Raw genomic sequence first — 22,795 nt, 5'->3', positions numbered from 1 at the left:
CGTAACCACGACAACTGTTATTGGCTGCAGGAACGAGAGACCGTTTTATTTTTGGATTTCTGTGTTTTCGTTCTGCTTTATTATTGCCGTTCTATTTAAAATATTAGAAAAGACGATTTTTTTTAAAAGGCTGCCCCCTTGTGGTGAATGTTGTCATTGAATTTACCGCAGGGTTTTACGAACAGTACCTTTAATGTCATTTATGATATTTTGTAGTATCTCTTTGCTTCAGGGTTTAGCCTTACTGAATCAGACTCCACAGATAAAACAGAAAGTTTTATGTTTGCAGATCTTATCTTGGATTATCACTCTCACAATCACAATGCTCATGTTTAAAAGGCCACTAATGAGATAATGTGCAACAGACTGAAGGAACAGGAAGCCAGGAGGACCATCAGATCTTCTACTGCTTTTCCCTTTATGAAAAGCTCACACAGCAGGGACAGCGACACTTTGGTTTAACTTGTTTTTTATGGCAAAATGACTCTTAAATCACACAAACTGTGAACACACACACGAAACACATATTTATAAATTCAGTGTGAATCACTGGCTCTCAGGGTGTCATAAACATGCTTAGAGAAAGTAAAGAGAAAAAAGACGTTTCAGAACTCGCCTGAGAATCTGAAGGTTTTTAGGATTTGTGAGGATCTCAGTCAGTGAGCGACGTTGGAACATGTTCGGATTTATAATGAAAAATAACGTCCAACCGCTAATTCGGCACCATTTAATGTGACATAGCAGAGCGATCCGGGTTGTTAGGGAGGCTCATGCTGTGACTCAGAGATATTGATTCTGAGACCTGGAAGTCTCGATCGATAACCCATCACGTGACCTGTGCAGGGGGCTCACCTGATGATGTCGTCATTGTGTCCCAGGTAGAACCGCTGGCTGTGCTCTCTGGTGTTGTAAACCACTCCAACCCCGGCCACGAAGTACACCACCTCCTTCCCCGCCGTGTAGTACAGGTTATTCCGGCACTGGTGCCCCCGGTACCCGTAGACCCAGTCCAGTCTGAGCCGGCAGCCCGGGGCGCTCCGGTCCGACATATTCGCTCATCTGAGGGGCTCCGGTACCGCCCGCCCGCTCCCGCAGCTCCTCCCTCTGGATCCAGAGACCCGGTAACGGAACTGTGAGTGGGGTCACCTGCCTGAGCCGGGGTCACCGAGTTCGGCTGTCGTCTGAAGAAAAGTTCGCGCCCACAGCTTCAGGACTCGGACTTCCTTCGACTCTTCATCACGATGCACGCGCAGAAGCTGATTGGACGTCAGCTCCGAGATTTACCGTAAATGTGATGGTTCATATTCCTCCGTTCATGTGATGCCGTGACTGTAATCCTCGCGTAAAGTCTGAGTCCTCTGGTTTCAGCACCGTGAGACCTTCATCATCTCCGCGATTCCCCGGGAGCTGCTCCCGCCGAGCCTCCCCACTCAGAGCCGTTTCACTGCAGCTGGAATCACCACGCGAGAAACTTTTCCACGTTTATCACTCTCTCACTCCTTCCACCCACTCCTCAAAAACACGGAGGACGCGAACAGTCTGGAAACTTCTCCAAACCCACAAAACCAAAGTCAGCGGCTGGTGGAGGATTTAATCCCTCCGTGCTCTAATCCTCCATCCCGACCGGCCGCCTCCATCCTGCCCCCCGCGCGCTCACAGCACCTTCTCCCCGGGAGGATCGCGGCTCATTCACAAATCTGCGCGCGAGTAAAACCAGCAGTCAGGAAGTCAAACGACCCAGAGCCGCAAAATCAACGAAGAAGAAGCGACCGCGCAGCGGAGGAGAGGATGACAGCGAGTGTTTAATCCCGGCAGATGAGCCAACTCCAGCGGGCAGAGGCGGGGAGCAGCCCCGGGCTCACAGCGCAGCATCCCGGCCGGATGACGGAGAGGAAAGTCCTGACTCCCCACAGCGGGAGGAGGAGCAGAGCATCCTCCACCCGCAGGCAGACTCACGGGCGGAGCAGGCGGAGGCACAGCCGGAGCTTCTGCTTCGAGGAGCGTACTGTCGCGTGCAGCGGGGAGCCTCCTGAGCCAGGAGTCTGTGACGCTTGCTCGCTCCTTTTCCCGACGTGACGAGCACGCGCATCAGCGGACACGCGACACAGCACTGCGCCCAACTTCCGATGCTGAGCCTTCTAAAATAAAAGCACCATTAAAAGGTCCGCAGCTCAGCTGTCGGTTCCGCGGAATCAGGAAGTGACGGAGTACTTTTACTCAGACTCAACAGCATGACGTCAGAGGGTTTCACACTAATCATTTTATTAAAGATGAAAGAATTTAGACAGGTGTTCGTTTGACTTTGGGACTTGAAGCAGAGTTTGGACCTGTATTGTCCAAAGTTTTCAGCATCAAAATACCTCAAGTTAAAAGCAGGCACAGTAAAAGTACTCAGTTACTTACATGATGTTATCGTATTTATGTGTATGACACTTTGATGTTGTTGGAAATGATTTTATTTTCTCTGATATTTTATCAGCCTCTTTATCATGGATCTGCTCGTGGATTTTGGATTTCCTTACAAACAGGCCACAGAAGGTCAGGGTGGGCAACCTTACATCATCTGCTATCACCATGAACACAGGAGCACCGCAGGGCTGCGTTCTCACTCCAGCTCTCTTCACTCTATTCACACACGACTGCAAACCCATCCACTCCTCTTCTAACACCGTCGTGAAGTTTGCTGATGACACTACAATAGTGGGAAGGATGTCAGACAGCAAGTCTCACTGCAGAGAGGACGTCCAACATCTAATCAGATGGTGTGGAAACAACGAGCTGGTTCTGAACACTGCCGAAACAAAGGAGATCGATGTAGAGACAGAAGAGCCAAGAAAACAACACGACCACCCCTCCACATAAATGGTGAGGAAGCTGAGGGTGAATGACATTAAATTCCTGGGCCTACACATAACAAAAGATCTCACATGGACTATTAACACATCCCACTTAGTGAAGAAAGCACAGCAGAGAGCATCCTCTGTCACTGCATCACAGTGTGGTGCTTCAGCTGCACTGCAGAAAACCATCAAGCTCTGACCCGGACCGTCAAACTGCCCAGGGGATCATTGGAACCAAACTCCCAAATCTCGACACGGTCTATGCTAGCTGTTTACAGAAGCCAGCTAGCTGCATGATCAAGGATCCAACCCATCCAGGTCACAGACTTTTTGTACCCCTCCCATCAGGGAAGAGATACAGGCCAATCACAACCCGCACAAACAGACTAAAGCTGCAGCCTGTGTCACCCGTCCCCAACACATCATAGCTAACTCTCCCTCTCTCCTTTACCCCACGTCATGTCTGCTGCTAATGTACAAAGTCATGTACTGGGCATTAATGTTTGCACTAAACTACCACACTGTAAATACTGTTGTATTTTTATTTACTGTGCTAAGTGCCTTCTTCTTACTTTATATTTTATACTTTTACTACCTTTACTTGGTTATTATGTTACTATGCTGCTTCTTGTTTTATTGCTGCTGGCCTCTGTAAGCTACCAAAAAAATTCGTTGAATAACTACAATGACAATAAAGTTCTTTAAATTTTAAGTTAAGTTTATCCGGTCTTTAAGTCTGACATCATGTGTGGCTGCTCTGCCAGGTGTAACAATTAAGTTTAACATCCAGGCATCCATGAAAACAGGATTTATGAAATTTAACGGAGAACGGCGTTAGCAGGGAGTTAGCTCGCTAGTTTCCGCCTAAACATAATATACCATATAAATATACGACCTGCTATCACTTCCAACATAAATGGAGACAGAAAACTAAACAGCAGTGACGTTTGTAGGGCTACTGAAGTTGGGCTAGCTGCTATATAATGACGTGCTACGTGGTGGCTAGCTACACAGCTATGTTAGCATAACATAAACAGTGAAGCTGGAGGATAAATGCTAATTTTCTTTCCATTCCGTATAAGTTAACGTGAGGGTTCCCGATGGTTAGGGAATCGATGGATTACCTCACACCTGAGATAATCCATCCACAATATAAGGTTAGTCATTAATATACTGCTGCTCGGCTGTAGTTACATCATACGGTTTTAAAAACTGAGCTTTAAAATGAACAGTGGTAATAAAAAAAGAGAGGCCGACAGTGAGCACTGACTGTTTTTAGGGGCTTGTTCAGATTAAATGGAACAAGACACAAAACATTAAAACATGTTAAAACGTTTTTCAAAATAAAAGCATGTTAAACTCTTCTGTTCGAAGAAAGCTGGATGACAGATTACATCTGTATAAGGTTACAAAAAACCCAACATAACAGGGGTCGTGTTCTAGGACAAAAATAAAGTGCAGTAGAACAAACATGAAACATAATTATGATAAGCTTTCTTCAAATACTCAAAAATTACAAAAACAGTACCAACATAATAATAGGTAATGTTCTATTAACCCAAGGCTGGTAGTTTTTATTGACGCTCTTGCCCTTTGGCACAAATTATGACTTTCTGGGTGCAGTCAGGGCGCTGGTTTGCTGCTCTCAGGATCTCTTTCCTGCGCAGATGATGTGGTTTTCTTTGCTCACATGTCTGAAGCAAGCTCAGAAAACCAGCCTGTCCTTCAGTGTTTGTTACCGTTTTTATGATAAATATTCTAATATGGTAACACTAATCAGTGGTCTAATACAATGTTTCCCAGCCTTTTGGAGCCACAGCACATATTTCAGAAAAATCACACGGCACACCACCAAACAAAAATGTCACAAAAAGCATATTGATCATTTTTCCCTGTACACCAGTTATAGCAGACTTGGCTTGTTCCCAGTATACCTTTTTGCTCTCTTCTGACCACTACTCATACAATAGATATTTATCTATTGTAGCTGCATCGTCTCACAGCATGACTATGATTCAATTTCTTCTTTGTCCTTTTCTGTTTTACTGGCAGTTGGCAACTCATTTAATTAGAGCAGGTAGTGGTACCACCCTCTAGTGGAAGAGAATGTAATTGTTCTGCCTGTTGTCGTTTAGAGTACTAATCAGGTGGAACCAGACAGTCTATGGCACAGCTGATGATGGGAAACACTGGTCTAATAACCAGAAGCCTCTGGTTCTTTCTGACTCACTCAACGTTTTATTGGTAAATCTCAAATCTTGGGTTTTATTTTGAAGGTGTGGCTCTTCCTGTGGTGATGTGTGGTGCGCTTGGCGCAGCTCGGGAGAGAAACACCCCTGCTCCACTGGAGAGGACGCACGGCCGTAAAGCACTCTGGGGCTTTGTGTTCTCTGGGATACACACGTCACAGGAAAAGAATTTAGAAAACTACAAATCCCAACAGCAGCAGGGAGGGAGGCGCTGTCCGCGGTGCTGAGGTCGGACAGAAAAGTGACATGTGTCCCAAACAACAGGAGAAACATGAGCATGAGCAGAAATCGTTAATCTGCTAAAACAGTAAACATTTAAACCACAGACTGTATATAAAAGATGGACATCACACTTCTTTTTGAGACCATATTAGGATGACAGGCTGCAGTGCTCAGGTAAGGCTGGTAACTAGTCTGCAACCACAGACTGCTAACTAGAGCTCAGTAGCCCCCGTAGCTTCTGCACGGTGGCTGCTGGGTAACCCCCTGCCAGTTTGGACTCTCCTCAGCTCTTTCTGGGTGGGTGGCGTGGCTGTCCCTCCGGTGGTCCTCCATGGACTCTCACACTCTGGGGAGCCTCTAGATCACACAGGTGCTCACAGACACACACTGTATCTTCTTTAGCTGCTGCCTCGAAGCATGTTGTGTGTTGCCGGTCTGGCGTGCTGCTCAGTAACACTCAATATTTATTACTTACTGTTACCTGTACTTATCTAGGTTGTTGCTGTGGCCTCTCTCCAGCAGGTGATCCAGCTGATAGTTTTCCTTCCCTCTCCTTTTCTTGTCTGTGTATTTCTCTTTCTTATCCCCCAGTCATGTCTGTTCTGTTTGTAATGACTTAAAAGTTAAAAATAAATAAAATAAATAATAAAGATCAATCAGGTGGACCATGGCTAAGCTGTGATGATCCATTTGGAAAAATAAGTGCTTCCTGTCAAAAGGGAGTTCTTCCTCTCCACTAATGCCAGGTGCTCCTCACAGGTGCTCCTGTGATTGTTGTGAAGCGGCTCCGAATCTGTGAGGCTAAATGTATTTTGGCCCTTCATGTGTTTTTTATGCTCATGTGGAGCTGCTTTCTCACTTGGTCCACAAACTGCAGCCCTGCTGTTCAACTGGTGCCATCTTGTGGTTAAAATAGAGATTTCTTAAAAAACAAACAAACCAACTTTCACATGATTATTGACGATAACCCCCAATAACAGCTATTGTGTCTCTTTTCTGTGATATTGATGACGTCTGATTATTTTAGTCCTGCCGTTCGTCCCAGACACATTTTCAAGCAGTTTGAACAACTCCGTCTCTACACACGTTTTATTTGCCCCCACATCTTCCCTCCTTTTCATTCCCATTCTTCAGACTCTTTTTGACTCCAAGTTTTCCTCTTTTCCGTTCTAACCCGAAGCCTGATGCCATCTGTGTCTGTAACTGTAGGAATAAATAATACAATAATAAATGGAATAACTGTAGAAGTTAAACTTACGAGCATTGTCACGTTCTTTGATTCTAACCTAATTTCATTTTAAAAACTGCCTTTGAACACTTGTGCAGGAACCGAGCGATGTGCTGAAAGCGTGTTGATGTGCTGCTGATGTTGGCCCGTACAGCGGCGCTGCTGTTCAGCTCGACTTCTAAAGTTCGTCACTGTAAACAAATCCTAAACACAGCACCTCACACAGAAAACCTCCAGCTCACCATCATTAACGTGTCGCGGTGGTGCAGTGGTTAGCACACAGTGCTGCCTCACATTAGGAAGGTCCTGGGTTTGAATCTGCACGTTCTCCTTGTACCTGCGTGGGTTCTCCCCGGGTTCCTCCCACCATCCAAACACGAGCATGAAGTTGACTCCTGAGTGTAAGCTGGCTGCAGGTGAGGGATTGCACACCTGTCCAGGTGCTTTGTGCAGTTTTTATACCCTCTATGGAAGTTTATTAAAGACAAAATAAACGTAAAATAACAGTGATTTGGATTTGTGTCATATCAATGTCAAAGCTGATAAAAACTGCTAAAGGACCTCCCACCATCACCACGTGCTGCCCACAGTTAGTTTTATTTCTAGGTCGAGATAACTGTTGTACGACAGATTACTAGGGCCACATTAAGGAAAATAATATTGTTGATCATTTTGAGAAAAAGTTGTTTCAAGACAAACCGCTGCTGTGCCCTCGACAAGACGTTTAGATAGTTGATGAAACAAACTGATCAGCTAGATGCATCATACATGTAAACATGCATCATCGTTTTCTGTCTGAGCAGCATAACACGTTTCACATGAACAGCCCGTGTTTATGCATTAAACAGAAATCATGTCCTCCTTTATTACTAAAACTGTACGACCTCACTAACTCAGAGGCCACAGCAAGTGTGGACGTTTATCTTAAAATAACAACAGTAACCTGCACATGTGGACTTCCTCTCTTAACGTGGCCTTAAAGCTTCTCCGTACTGTCGAGAACAGGAGCCACATAAATAAAATCAGTTTATAGATACTAATCACTCACAGCTGTACTTTGTCTGTATTTACAGAACTGTGCAAAAGTGACACACGCACACACACATTCGCTGAAAAAATAAAAATCAGTCTCACGGTTTCTTTTTAAAAGCATTTTAATGGCTTTTTTGCACATATGTAACAGAGATGGCGAAAAGTCTACGGGTGCAGATCCAACTAGCAGTGACCCCCGGTCCACGTCATTCCAACTACGTCACCTACGAACCCCGGCCCCGCCCACCCTCCCATCGTGGCATTATTGATTGTGCAGTATGAGGAAATATCTCATCTTACTATGGTTACAGTGACAGGAATGCACAACATATTTATCAAATCGCCAGAAAATTAAGCACAAAAAAAACAAAAGAACAGAAAGAGAACAGGAAGTATTTCAGGGCCAATCAGAGTGAAGATGTTTCAAGCCCCGCCCCTTCTAACCCCACCACCAGCTGTGGAAAAACATACACACCCACGTTTTTTATAGTTTCGGGCTCGTTTCGGTGTTTTTGTTCACTTTTGTTCATCTACGGAAGTCCCTTAATGACAACATTTGTAACAATAAATGTACATATATATGTAAGCTGAAAAATCACCTTTAAATCTGAACTTGCCTTTTCTGGCAGCTATTTTAATCGATAACTCCAGATTAGGAACGACGTCGGTGTTAAAGTTGGGCTTGCAGGTCATTTACCGTGTACGTGATTTCCATCCAAGCGGGGCAAAAGTTTGTGGTGCAGCAACTGGACAGAAGAGACTTTATCTCAAAAACTAATTTCCAAAAGTTTATCGAGCAAAAATGGCACCTGAGAGTAAAGCAAATATTTCAAATAAGAAAATGATCTCTGTCATGTTGTTTATTGAAGTTTTAAAGCCCGAGAGATTAATCAGTAATCAAAGGAGGGACCAGTAGCAGCCCAAGACTTAACCTAGTGTTTATTTTCTCAAAGTTTATTTAATGAGTCATCGAGTCAAATCGAGTGGAGATCTTCTGCACTTATGTCAGATTAGTGTAAAATCTCCAATAAAACTTTTATTAAATCTAAACAAACTGTTTTTCGTGAGATGGCTCAAGAATCACGTACGTCATTAGCTTACAACTACATCCTTACAGCGAGCGAAGCCTGTTCAGCTTCAACAAATGTGAAGCTCTGATCTCATTAACTAGAAGCCATAAAAAATGGAAAGAAAAAAGTGTGACTTTTGTCATGAAAGGACTTCCGTAGCTGTAGCTTGACTCGTCATTGGCAATAAAAGTCTGAAATCTTAAAGAAAAAAAGAACCGAGTGCTGAAGCCAACAAGCAAGCCACCAACATTACTCACTTCCAGTAAATGCTTTTTAAAACCAGCTCATCCACTAACAACAGCGATGCTTAAAGTAACCTTTGTGTTTTATTTGTACATCTACGCCTTCATACTTGCCGCTCTAAATAAACCTTAGACTTAGCTTAACTGCGAGACAGAAAAACAGGAGGAAAAACGCCAACAAAGGGCCGAAGGAGACGTTCCAGAAATGCAAAAGTAGAAAAGAAACCTCATTGAACGCCTAAAAGATCGAGTTAACGAACATTCGCAGTTATTCTCCCATCGAGACTCGATGGCTCCTTCATTCGGGTTGGTTAAGTGTTCGCGCCGTTAAGAAAGTTATCCTCAAACAAAGCTTATTACGGTCGGTAGGTCTTAATAGCATTAATAATAATAATAATAGGTGAAATTAAACACAGGTTTATTTTTAACAGTTTGTTATACACAAGTTATACATACAGTCAAAAGCACTGCAGGGTAACGCTCTGAGTCGCTGCGGGAATCAGACGCGACGACCGTTTGCTTTTCGCGGTTTTATTGCGCAAACCGAACCGTCAGAAAAGCTCCGAGCGACTCGTCTCTGCGCTTCGACGGCTCAAAGAATCACCCCGCCGTGGCCTCGGTTTTCCCCGCTACAGAGGGATACACGTCATCTTGCAAAGACAAGGCCTCGCAAAAAAATAGGAAGCTGAGGATGGACTCTAACAGGAAGTAATTCCCCAAAAAACTAAACGAAAAACGAGAAGGAAAACCCGCCGAGACGAACCGCAAACACGGGAAAGCCGGGGAGAACGGGAGATACAGAAAACAGCGATAAGAGTAAAGAAAGTGGGAACTCCTCTAACGTCGCGTTCTCCTTGTTGTTTAAACGACAGCAGCTGCCTGAAGCGTCGCAGACCCCGCCCACACGCCCACGCCCCGCCTTTAAACCACTTCAGTCAGATTTCGGGTATTTCCTGCTCCTGATCTGAGCAGAGAAGCAGGTGGGGGGTGTTTGTAGCTGTACTGGAGCTCTGAGCCGGACCGGACGGTTGATAGGCACAGAGTGGAGAGTTTTGGCTCGGAGCTTGCATGCTGGAGAGGACGAGGAGGAGGAGGAAGAAAGAAGAGAAGGAGAGGCTGTTTGGGATGCGACCTGACATAGCAACTGCTGCAAATGTTAAAACTCTTATTCTCTAAGTACATGATGTGAGGCGACGCTTTGGGTTACACGAGTGTAATTAGATTTGGAGCGCTCTGGGTTATGACAGTTGCTATGAGCAGAAAAGTCGGACATCTTCAACAATATTTGACCAAAGTTCGTTCGATAACGAGGAGCGACCCCAAACAGCACCACGGGAAGGAGGAGGAGGAGGGGAGGCTGAAGAACAGCGTCTATTTCTTCTTGCTGAACAGACTGAAGCGTTTCTCCTTGTCTTTCTCTCGTTTGCCTGGGCTGGACTCGGCGGTCGCCGTGGCTGCGACCGTGGCCGGCAGCGTCTGAGCGCGTGCGGCGGGAGCGGGCGTGCTGTGGCTGCTGGGCGTGACCTCGGGCTTCTCGCCCGACACGGCGGCGGTGATGGTCGAGATCCACGTGTTCATCTCCTCCTGGAGCACGAGCAGAAGGAGACAAAGAGGAAGGAAGCAGTTAGAGCAGCAGGAAGTGCTGATGATGTCTCTGATAGAAAAACAACAACTCGCTAATAACGTTGAGTCACCTCCGGCTACACCTGCTCACCTGCTGCAGGGATACAGGTGGTTTTAAAAGAGTGAGGATAATGAGATCAGAAATATTTGGGCCTAAACAAAAGCAGACGAAGGAAGAAACATTACATCATAATCACTGTAACACCACTCGCCCTCTACGGTCACATGACCTGGGCCTTCGACTCGAGCACGTCCGACCACCATGACCCGGGTGAGCGCTCGTATGTAACGCATTTCGGGGTACACTTGTTTAGATCATTTGCAACCCTTTCATTTGGTTTTAATTAGTGCTGTCAGCTAGGGGTGGGCGATATAAACGATATACGATAGAAACGATATAAATTTGGCCAACGATAGATTTTGACTATAACGCTCTATTGCGATAGCGCATGTTGATGATGTCATCAAGCTGCGCCTGTTTTGGTCAAAAGCATCGCAGCGGCTACAACCATTATCATCTGCAAATTATGCCGACAGTCACAGCAAAGAGATGAAGCACTTTTGAAATATGGGGAAAGCCAAAAACTGCGCTTCCTCCACTTCCGTAACATTGATTCATTAATGTTGAATTCTCTCGCAGCTGCTCTGTTCCCATGTTGTTGCAGTATATTAATAACTAACCTCGTATTGTGGATGAATAATCTCAGTTGTTCTCCTGACTGACGTTTGGCCCGTGTACAGCATCCTGCTATGCGATTGCATTTGTCCCTGACCACCAGAATCCGTCACGTTAACTTTTATCGAGTGGAAAAAAGTTGGCTTCATCCTCCAGCTTCACTGTGCTAATGTTATGCTAACATAGCTGTGTCGCTAGCAATCACGTAGCACAACATTATATACCAGGTAGTCCAACTTCAATAACCCTGCAAACGCCACTGCTGTTTAGTTTCCTGTCTTCATTTATGTTGGAAGTGGTAGCAGAGCTGTACGTTTGAATTAGTTTCAAAAATATCTCAGTCAGAACATGCTATGAAATGTTTAGGTGTAAACTAGCGAGCTAACTTCCTGTTAACTTCTAACTCCATTAAATTTAATAAATCCTGTTTTCATGGATGTTAAACTTAATAGTTACACCTGGTAAAGCAGCAACGCTGATGATTTTATTAAAGATGAAAGAATTTAGACCGTTTTTAACTCTCAGTGTTCGTTTGACTTTGGGACCTGAAGCGGACGGAGTTTTGGACCCAGATTGCTCCGTGAAGCTCCTCCCTACGGCAGCCGTAATGCTCTGACAATCCATCAAACAGTGCTGCTTACCAAAGTTGTACTAAAACATTTTTAACAGATTTCTGCAGCCAAAATCGGTTCGAGGTCAGTAAGCACAACCAGAATTAACGCGGCAAATCTCCGGCGCTAACGCATTAACAAGCTAAGCGAGCTAACCGTGCTAACGCATTGACGGCGTGCAGTCCCACTCTCGGGCGATCCGCATTAACACTATTTTAACGAGATTAACGCTGACAGCACCAGTTTTAACATTTACTGATATCTTTTTTTCATTGATGCATTTCATTGTTATTTAACTTTGTTTGTCTGGTTAATGTACAGTTTTTAACTTTGATCTGTTTTCTACTGGAAAGCACTTTGGTCATGTTGTTTTTAAAGTGCTCCATAAATAAAGTTGGATTGTATTTCCAATCCAAACAAATAAATGATCGACATATTTCTAATGTAAAGCAGATATAAGACTAACAATAACAGCGATGTTGACTAAAACTGAACGACGCACCAAACACTGAGGCTGAAATACTGTGTTTTAATACTTACATCATCTTTGGCTTGGAAGAGATACTCATTGCCGTCAGTGAGCCTGCGGAGGTGAACACACACATTAGCAGGAACTTCAAACTGCGCACGCTGGCATCCGTCAGGTTCTTTCTTTAAATGAAAGAACTGCAGCGTTTTGCTTAAAGCTGTCTGTGATGTGTTTCTGACTGCTTCAGTATAAATAAAGACTTGTTTATCAGGTCTGAAACTCACTTCAGCTTGAAGACGTGCTTCTTCTTCTTGTAGTCCAGCGCCACCTCGCAGACGGCGTCCTTCAGGCTGATGGGGATCTCGCTGTGGTAGGGAATGCCCTGACTGGCGCTCTTCTGATCCTTGTAGAAACCCATCTCCTGGAGGTTGATCACACAGTACACATTGTGCCACGACCTGCAGGGACACGAGCAGAAGTCGACCTCATCGCTGAGCTTTATTTTCTTACAATAACAGCAGCTCACAAGCGCAACTTATTATTATTTGGGTTATTATTTCTTTCCAGGTGTGTCTGCAGGTGATCCCCACCTGTTCGAAGCCTTCTTGTTGTGCCCCTCCCACTCGTGTTTGCGGTGCAGGAAGGTCTCCAGCAGGGGTTTGGGGGCGTCAGGTTGGGTTTTGGCCGGCAGGGTCGCAGCTTGGCTGGCCTTGCCCTTGCGAGACGCCCCCGGAGACCCAGCGGGGCTGGGCTCCGACACCCCGTTCACCACCTCGGCCCCGTCCACGTTCTCCTGGACACAGAAGAGAGAGTCAGAGGAGAAACTCGTTTATGAGTGAAATAAGAAGGAGAGCTGTGAATCAGAGTTATGAGAGCTGCAGCATGCAGAGCAGTTTGGACAAACTAAAACACGAGACCAGAAGGATTCGACTGTCAGCCTCTCCTGAATCTACACTTATCTGCCCTCGCCTCACATAAAACTCCTAAAACCCAACTGATGTCAAATATTCCAGGAAGACCAATCCTGGGAAAATGCAAGCAGATTAAAGTGGACTAAACCAAACCAGCTGAGGGAATCCATCGGGTCCATCTACTCTGAGTTGACGGATCCAATCATCTCGCTCTCTGTTGCCTTTAAACTGACATTCAGTTCATGTCAGGCCACATGATTGTTGTTATTAATTGCCCCGATGCAGGAACACCACATGCCTGCGGTCTGCAGTATGTCTGTTGGCAAGAACTTAATTAAAAACAAGTTAATCCAAGAAAACTGGCGGCAACACCTGAGGCTCAGAGGTTCCAGTGTCGTCACCACTTTGGCCAGCCAACTGGTCAAGTGAATCCATTCGAACTTCCTGTCATACATCTCCTGTTCCAGTGGTGGGCGCTCATATTAAACATGACCAACGTCTCTACTAATGAGGAAGCAGTAATGAACCAAAACCCTGCAGACTGCTCTGAGCACCATCTCATCTAATTTTTTCTACAATTGGATCTGGATGATGTCAGAGAGTGAAAGCCCCACCCACTGGCTGGTCCAAAGGTCAGAAATCTTTGGACCAGAAAAAAGGTGGGTTAATGGGAGAGTGGCCCAAAGTAATTTGAAGTATTGATCATGCAAAGCTACCCTAGTATGGTCCAAGTATAAAACTACAAAGCTGAACATGAACAGGTCACCTGTATCAGGTTAATAAACCCACTTTCCTACCTCTGAACTGCTCAAACCAACACAACTATGCAGGCTTCTGATTGGCCCACCGAGCCTCTGACATCAGCTACGTCAGCCTCGTACAGCAGCGGTTTTTTAGCTCAGTGTTATTGGGTGTGAGCTGAGCTGAATTTCAGCAGTGATTAGAACAACATTTGTATTAATTAAGATTGCAAACATGCTGTGATTACACTCTTTACCACATGCACAGTCCCAACACCACTCAGAAACGCACAACACGGTGGCGAGCGTGAAGAAAGAGGAGGACAGGGAGAAGCCAGCACAGGTGAGCCCAAAAAACACACCAAAAAAACTCAAACAATTATGGACAAAATTGCTTGGAAGTCATTACTGGGCGTCATTGTTGGTGAGGGGAGAAGGCGATTGGCCTAGTATCATAAACAGATTTGACTTTTTCCACACCACACCCACTCCAACCGGATGCTTATTACCCCGTTACTGAGCTCTTCAAGGGATGGAAGAATGGGCGGTTCGAAGGCCGGACCGATCCTGGACCGATCCCGGGAGCTTTAACTGAAGAGCTGGACCGATCCCGGGAGCTTTCATTTAGATCTCACGGAGAGCGAAACTGATGCTTGAAGACTTTACTGGGCTCGGGTTATCCTCTGAGATTTTACTTGAGTGTTTCCTCACGGCTTCAGCGTTCTGCTTCTCAAACATTCGACCAGCTATTGAAGGGATTTGTTAGGACTTGGATCAATCCTAGGAACTCTCACCAAAGGACAGTCTGGATCAGATGTAGGGGCCCCAACTTACTACTATTACATATATGTAGTGCAGCAGTTTTTCCTAAGAATTTTACTTGAGCCTGTTAAAGACTAGACCAGATCCAAGTGTTCCTGTTTCAGTGTTTTCTCCACCAAATACTGGGCCACTTCAATCCAACCAACTATTCCAGAAGAACGATTGAAGCCTGGCGCAGAAGCAGGTTTTTGTTTGATTTTTAAACATTTTTGCACGTGAGAGCAAAGACCATTTTTTACTGCTTAGCAGTCTTTCCTTAGAACAATTACTTAATGACTGAAGAGCTAAACCGATGCCAACAGCCATGCGATCCTCCAAAGACTGCGCTGATTTTGTTATCATTGAATTTAAACTTGAGCCTGAACCTTTGGCGTGATAGTAGTCGTTAGAAACTAACCTTCTTAGCGAATTATAAACTTGTACATAGAAGATAATTTTCAGTAACTTGAAGGATTAGATCTGTAAGCCTGTGCAGACGTTGTACAGATTAAATCCAAACAGGTAAAACCAGACTCGCTGTAGAACAAACTGTTTCTCTTCTTTACAGCAGGAACGCTGATTTATTGGAGTGAACTGAAATATACTGGATTTGTCAGTGGACCAAACACTTTGCTTATCTGATCTTTTTCTTACGGAGCCCTGCAGGGGACATGGGAGAAAAAAAAAATTAAGACTGACCTTTTGCGACATCTCGCAAAACTAACTTGGGATCTCGCAAAAGTTTTGCAAGATCTCGCAAAACAAACTCGGGATCGGACGCCGGCTCGAAGCTACGGAGCCCCGCAGGGGACATGGGAGAAAAAAAAAATTAAGACTGAATTAAGACTGACTCTTGCGGGATCTCGCAAAACTTTTGCGAGATCCCGCATTCTTCGGCCTTCGACCTCCCGTTAGCTCGAAGCTAATGGGAGGTCGAGACCTACTACAGCCGGGAGGAACACCGCTTTCCCGGCACATCGTGCCTCGACCTCCCGGTCGGCTTCGAGCCGGCGTCCGAAGAATGCGGCTAAAACTTTTCCGAGATCCCAAGTTTGTTTTGCGAGATCTCGCAAAAGTCCATCTTAATTTTTTTTTCTCCCATGTCCTCTGCGGGGCTCTGTATTTTCTTGACTTTGTAAAATAACTAAAAATATTTCACTAAAGGAAAGCCCCCGGATGAAAACTGGTGAAAAACATTAGATGCAGAAACAGAACATCCAACTGAAATGCTAATGATGGTGACAGCATGCAACACAAACACCAACACTGTACATGGAGAGAAAAGTGAAAAGTATGTATGGACAACACGTGGACTGGTTGGTTCTGACGGGTTTATTGGGGAATGTGTGTTAGTCGGGGAACGACTGAACGAACTGCATCTACATGCAAAAACAAACCGTGAACAGAAAAAAGGAAACGACAACAGTAAACAATGAAAACAAGACAGGAAACAGCGTCTCAGTGATACAACAGCAATAAATACAATGAGGAGAAACTCACACGGTGAGACGTGTGGCGAATCAGTTTTACATGAGGAATGATTTTAACATGGATTGTAGGTGCAATGAGTGCATGTAGCGAGCAGCAGTGGACGTACACTCAGGGGCCGAATACAGCGGAGCGGCTACACAACGCCAACTATGACCTCAGCGGGAACACAAGATTGATTTTAAGGCAAGTTCAAAAAGTCCGATGGCATTGGACTTAGAGTGTTCCTATTAAAGTGGCCACTGGGTGTATGTCACAGTATTAACGTCCCTTATGAGGAATGGGTTTCTGACAAATGAGTCGTAAAGGCTGTAAGTACAACATGAAGGAAAGCTGGAGGTGAAAATGCAAGTCCGGGGCTGCCTCTGGTGTCCACTGATGGAGTTCACTGTTAAACAGTGCAGTTATACATGTGTTACTATCATCTTTCCCTTTAGTTTCCACTTTGTCAGCTGATAGATCAGCTCTTTAATTCGGTGTAACTTACATTAATGCACAAATATGCTTTTAATGGTTTTATAAGTACAATATTAAAGAGATAATAGAGTGTTTAACAGAGTTACATGAAAAGGATGGACACGTGTTTTATGAATGGTCTGTGGACGTAGGCACAGGTGGAGCGGTAGGTGCACTTCTTTGTTTTTGGATTTTTTAAAACTTTGGCATCAATGATAGACTTTAAATATAATGTCACGTGTTCTTACAAACAAAAACTAACATGAGTCATGATTTACTATATTTAGTGAGCAAATCGCAACAACAGGCTGAAGGCACCTCATACTGGCTACAACCTGTATTACTGTAGTTACTTTGTTATAAATTTACATCATTAATATTTTTATTATACTTTTAATTCAAGACTTTTTTGCTTTATCAAGATATCTTTTCAAACTGTGTCTATTTTTATTAAGTTATTTAAGGTATTTGTTACATATTTCATTTCATCTGTTTGGAATCGAGCGTGAAGTACAGACTGACAACGTAAAGGTTTCTTCCTGTTCAAAGGGGGTTTGTCCTCCCTGCTGTCACCAGAGTGCTCGCTCATAGCGGGTCATGTGATTGTTTTTCTCTGGGTTTGATGCGACTGTTCTGATTTGGTGCTGTACAAATAAAACTGAACTGAATTGAAAGTGTTATCGATCAAACTAAACTTAAAGGTTTTATTGTAAGACAAGAACAGTAAGACGTGCTTCTTCTTAACATCAGGATAAATCAGCCTCAGTTTTAATGATTGATAAACTGATTTAAGTTGTCTTTGGTTTTGTTTGAGAAAAAAATCTCTTCTATGAAAATGGAACAAATGCTTTAAGTGGCAGTTTGTGGCTTTAAGGCTAATTCTGAGTGTCTTTCTGTTTGTATCCTCAGTCATTCATATTCCACAGGGTGAGTTTATAAATGATGACATAAACCAGCAGGAACATAAGGAACTGAGGGGAGAGGATGACAGGAGTGTCGAGCTGAGAGAGAGGAAGAGGAGATGGAGGGGAAGACAAATGAGGAGTGGATAAAACTCTGGTTTGTTCTTGTGTGTGAAAGTGAAAGAGCAGAAACACTGCTTTCCTCCCGTCTTTGTCCAGCCTGAACAAACTGGAACGTCAGGGAAGTTTGGTTCATATTAAAAGTTCCCACCAAAGTAAAAGGTCTCAAACTCAAAGGTGATGCTGAAGTGCAAAGGCTGCATCTGCAGGCTTTCTTAAAAACAGCCCATCAGCTGTGATTCCTCATGTCAGTAAACAAATATCAGAGAAGAAGATTACACCTGGAAAGCTAAACTCGTTTTAAAATAAGACATTAATAATCAGAAAGGAGCAGCAAACGATGAATGCTGGAGATTGATGCGAGGACGTGTGTGTGATGTGGGTGCAGCTCAGGGTGCAGCGGCGCCCCTGCGGCTCTGCAGGGTGCCGCTGTATTTCTGGTAGGTGAGTGAGCGGTAACTAACCCTGGGAGACTCCTGGTCAGACGGCAGCCCGTTCTGAGACGCCGGCTCGCCCGCCCTGCAAAAAGCACAGCGACGCAGAGAGTTAGACGCACCTCAGTGGCTTCGTCCGGACGAACTCGCTCAGCTGGCGAAGTTAGACGATTAAACTGAAAACCTTCATGTGAGCGCGGCGAGCAGGCTGCACGGTTTAGGTGCAAACATTCATTAACAGCTGTAACAACAATAATCTAAAATATTTGTCATAATAACACAAATGGCAACTGTACATGTGTCTGTGAAAAGTGACAGGAGAAAGGACTCTGACGATGACACAAAGCTGTTCCTGAGGAAATACGGCCGAGTCTTAAACACAGTCAAAACGCTGCTTACAGCATCCAGAAGTTTCCGACACAAAGGAAACTTCAAACTACCTTTGAGCTGCAGCGTCGGCGGGCTGGGCCTCAGCGGGCGGTTGTCTCTTCTTCTCTTCTTCCTCTTGCCTTCTTCTCACTTCCAGTAACTCCATCTGGAACCAGAAGAACAAAGTCAACGTCTCGTTTTTCAGAGCTGAGATTTAATCCGGTGACGGCGCTTTCTCGTGGCGCGCGCTCACCGTGGTCAGCCTCTCCAGCGCAGCGAAGCGTTCCTCCCAGGTGGCGGCCGACTTCTCGAAGGCCTCGTGGCGTTTGATGAGTTTCTCCACCTCGTCCACGCTCTGCCCCATCTCCCTGCTGGACAGGTAGGGCTCCTGTCCCAGCAGCCACGCCTCAGCCACACCTGCGTCCCGCGAGAACTGGTGCACCTCCAGCACTGGAAGCAAATCCACACCTTAGACCCAAATCCACCCGCTCACCTCGGACTATAAACTGAACAGCACGGAGGCACTTACCCAGTCTAAGCCACTCCCATCTGTCCTCCCACTTGTCAATCATGTCTTTCCTCTTGTCCGTCAACTGAAGCAACTTTTCTTTAATCTGCGAGGAGGAAAGATTCAAAAGTTCATGACTTCAGTAAAGCGATGACATCACCACAAACAGAGTAATGAAGGATTTCGCGGCAGCTTTGGCGTGCTCGCTCCGAGTGAGAAATGTGAGAAGTCTCCACCTCCTCTGAAGCGTAGTGCTTCCTGGCCAGCAGGGCTTTGCCCAGCTCGATGCAGGCGGTGAAGCTGTCGTTGCGGGCGTCGATCTCCGCCTTGATGCCCTGGTGGTTGTTCATCAGCAGCTCCACGGACGACACGTCCCTGAAAACAAGCACGGCGTCACATGAGCGACGTTTCTGATCCCAAACATTCAGAAACATTTAGGATGAGTTTTATAATAAACCTGTAAAGGGATACAGTCATTACAGGAAGCTCCGCCCCCTCCGTGCCTCCTACCTGGGCTTCTCCTGAGCCTCGATGAGGCGGATGACGTCTTCCATCCACAGCATCAGGTCGCGCACCATGCTGAAGAAGCGGAACTTGTCTCCGGTGTCGACCAGCTTCGCCCGCCTGCCCTCCGCCGCCTCCAGCAGGTTCTTCCAGGCCTCCAGCACCTGAGGGGGAGGAGACAACAAAGAGCGACGGTCAGCCCCGAGTGACGAGAGGCTCAGAAGACCTGGTTTAATTAATGCAGGCTAAAAGGAGCCGGCTGGGCCTCTGAGAATCAGGGAGGGGGACAGGAAGTGATGACATCCAGACTCAGATCATTACGGGGGGGGGGGGGGGGGGGGGGGGGGGGGCAGTAGATCTAGTGTTTCAGGCGTCCAGCTGTGCTGTCGGGGAGCGTCACAGCCTGAGGGCGCAAATAAAAGCCAATCCCAGCAAATAAAAAGTCATACGTGCAGACTGCAGAGGCCAAAGCTGGAGTGCAAACAGCAGCACTTCCATCAGTTATTACATCAGCTGTTATCTATTTATTCATGGCTCTGTTCGGATTCCAGACGATGACGTAAGCAGACAGGATATATCATCTATCTGAGAAGGAAGCGTGGACTGATCCTGCTTCATGCTTCAGGTTCATATCAAACACGATCAGGTTCTAATAATACGGTACTCTGGGATCTGTATGATGTCACAGAGAGGGGATCGCAACATGTAGCCAATCAGTTCAATGCTGTTTTAAAGTGGGAGGAGCTAAAGCCGTTTCAGATGGGATGACCTGGGGGGGATCAGATAAAGAAGGATTATTTTGAACTGTGAATCATTCAAAGCTGCTGTAAGAACGAAAACATTGCTTTCACACTAACTGCTGAGCTGTCTTTAAATGTACCTCACATATTACTAATGTTAAAGATTACATTGTTTGTTACTAACTGGTGACTTTCTGCAGAAACGTGCGTTTATGTGAATCTGCACATTAAAGTCCATCAAACTGATCGAATTATTTGGGAGTTTTTATTAGATTTTGTCTTGTATTTGTAACATTTTTCGATGAATCCAGGCTGCAGATGTTTTTACTGTGTTTGAGGAGGCGGGTTGTTCGGTGAATGCTTACAAAGCCGAACAGCCCGGCTGACCGGCATCGTTTCAGAATAACCCCTCTGACTCTGCGACTCGTCAGCTGACGGAGTCGTGGCTGCGGAGGACTGCAAGCTGAACGCTCTGGTAGCTAAAGGTGCAGGAAGACGGAAACTATTTAAAAAGAGTTTGAAAGAAGCTTCGCTGGAGGCCAAACCTGTCAGCCTGTTGTCTTCTGTCTCTGCCGAGTCAGCAGACTCAAACTACGAGCAGCGCTTGTTTTAACCCCCTCTGCGGCCCAGGCGAGCGGAGACAAAGAACAAATGTTCGGAGCGTTTGCGGGAAACACTAAGCTGCATGGGAAGGACTAAAATGTTACTGCGGCTCATCAACATTTTAGTCAGACTGGAGGAAAGGAAGCCTAAAACTGCAGCCAAAATGAAGACTGATGCAAAGCCGACGTTTGTAAACAGAGTCTCACCTCTCCCTTTCTCCTCTGGGCGGTCAGGGAGGAAACGGACATACAGGGAATGGTCAAAACACAACGCCATCAAAAACACTCAGTGCTCAGCATCAACAGTCCAGCTCCAGCAGGGCGGGACCGACACGAATACGGAGCAAACCCAGCAGCTCGCACGAAGCACGGCTCCACTTTATTGGAGCGTGACGTTGCTCTTCATCGCGGCGAATCCGAAACCCGAGAGCCGAACTGACGACAAGTCCGGGATTCTGCTCACCTGGCTTCACTTATCCCAGTGGGCTCAAAGGTCACATGACAGCTAGTCGGCATCTGACCAATCGGAAGCAGGGACGGGCAAGAGTTTCAGCACTACAGCGCCATCATTCATTCTCCTAACAATGAAGGAACGCCGACAGCAGGTCGGCCTGTTTAGGATCCTTTTACTATGTTAAAGGTTACAGAGCGACATCGTGTTTACAAAGCACAAATAGTGACGCCGTATCGGCACCACACCCCCGTAAAAATACTAATGCCAGTGCCAAGAAATGATTCCTCGCATTTAAACTGCTATAAATAACTTGTTGGTCTATGAAACAATGTATCTCTCATAAGCCTCAAACAACCTGTCACAAGGCAGTGACGTTTACGTATCCTTTATTTATCCAGGTGAAAAGTCTCGTTGACATTTAAAATGTCTTCTTTCAGAGCGATCTGGCCAAGAGGATAATGCACATAATGCAACAGAAATCACCAGAGTTCTGCAAACATATTTGAAGTGCACAAAAAGCTGGATTGTTAGAATGTGATTACAATAACAGAGTTATGTGTAATTTTAAAATGTTACATTGAACCTCTTTGTAAACCCTGTTTACCAACATAAAGATCTTACACATGAAAAACACACGGAAACGTTGCAAGTCACTGTTTGGCAAAGCACCGGACCGCCAAACAAAAAGAGGCGGAGCCACGAGGTGTGCGAGCTGCTCAGCTGCTTCTCTTTCAGCCCAGCACGTCGCCTCCTCTCTGGAGTCAAATCCTCATTTGAAGGTTTTTCACCAACGTTTAATTAAACTGTCCAGATTTACAGAAACGTGACGCTGAGCCGTTTGAGGACACGCGAGAGCTGGAGGTGACGAGACTGCCTGTTCCTCGCCTGTAACCTCAGCTGACGGGCAAAGATGGAGTCACGCTTACACGTTTCTACAGCGAGCTCCGAGTGCAAAGAGTAAAAACAGTTGATATGAAAATGAGGCTTCGTGTCGAGCTCGACGGGCGCACGCAGCCGTGACTGTAGGAACACGCACGTCGTGAACAGTAACCTTCACACAAAGACGCTGATCTGAGCGAAACGCGTTAAGACTGCACATCTGGACTCTGTTTGTTACACTGCTGCACACTCGCATAAAAAGTGATGAAATCATTAAAAGCATGAAATTTATGAGTCCAAAAACGATCCTCACCTCAAACTGCAACGCCAGTTTCTCCATTTTGGAAAAGTGGGCGGAGCAATCAGATATTAAACTTGCATTTTAATGGGGAACAGTGAGCCGTGCACGATTCTGCACGCCGCGCACGGCAGCGACCACGCGCCCGTTCACCTCTGACGCTTAAACCTGAACTCTGGTTTTAAACGATTTTTCCTCATTATGGGAATAACACAAAGCTGGAAGTGTGTTCCCAGGATTTTGACCATGCCCTGTAACATCCTAAAATGTTTCTGGGAGTTCCAACGTTCCCTTCACCTCTCGATCTGTGACTCCAGCTCGTGTCCG

The 22,795-nt window shown here is 45.6% G+C and overlaps 2 protein-coding genes across 6 annotated transcripts in view; both read right to left on the bottom strand.

The window, feature by feature from the left end:
- The window catches only part of LOC308388742 (echinoderm microtubule-associated protein-like 6), a 68,733-nt gene extending 65,498 nt beyond the window's left edge, over positions 1-3,235 (bottom strand). For 2 of the 3 annotated variants that reach the window (XM_080869623.1, XM_080869624.1), the window contains exon 1: positions 853-3,235. In XM_080869623.1, coding sequence (XP_080725749.1) covers positions 853-1,049 — 197 coding nt within the window. In that variant the 5' untranslated portion in view covers positions 1,050-3,235. The remainder of the gene's footprint in view (positions 1-852) is intronic. The other variant, XM_080869625.1, reaches the window with a different exon arrangement.
- A 4,571-nt stretch (positions 3,236-7,806) lies between these two features.
- The window catches only part of LOC308388741 (spectrin beta chain, non-erythrocytic 1), a 101,404-nt gene continuing 86,415 nt past the window's right edge, over positions 7,807-22,795 (bottom strand). For all 3 annotated transcript variants that reach the window (XM_080869621.1, XM_080869622.1, XM_080869620.1), the window contains 10 exons: positions 19,502-19,659; positions 19,228-19,366; positions 19,013-19,097; positions 18,737-18,933; positions 18,555-18,649; positions 18,145-18,199; positions 12,853-13,055; positions 12,547-12,720; positions 12,334-12,376; positions 7,807-10,467 (listed from right to left, as the gene is read on the bottom strand). In XM_080869621.1, the coding sequence (XP_080725747.1) occupies positions 10,255-10,467; positions 12,334-12,376; positions 12,547-12,720; positions 12,853-13,055; positions 18,145-18,199; positions 18,555-18,649; positions 18,737-18,933; positions 19,013-19,097; positions 19,228-19,366; positions 19,502-19,659 (1,362 nt within the window). In that variant the 3' untranslated portion in view covers positions 7,807-10,254. The remainder of the gene's footprint in view (positions 10,468-12,333; positions 12,377-12,546; positions 12,721-12,852; positions 13,056-18,144; positions 18,200-18,554; positions 18,650-18,736; positions 18,934-19,012; positions 19,098-19,227; positions 19,367-19,501; positions 19,660-22,795) is intronic.

The sequence above is a fragment of the Rhamphochromis sp. 'chilingali' genome (assembly GCF_963969265.1).
Source record: "Rhamphochromis sp. 'chilingali' genome assembly, chromosome: 20".
NCBI classification, from domain to species: domain Eukaryota; kingdom Metazoa; phylum Chordata; class Actinopteri; order Cichliformes; family Cichlidae; genus Rhamphochromis; species Rhamphochromis sp. 'chilingali'.
The sequence above is the reverse complement of the archived record's forward strand: the minus strand, read 5'-3'. Positions and strand labels throughout refer to the sequence as shown.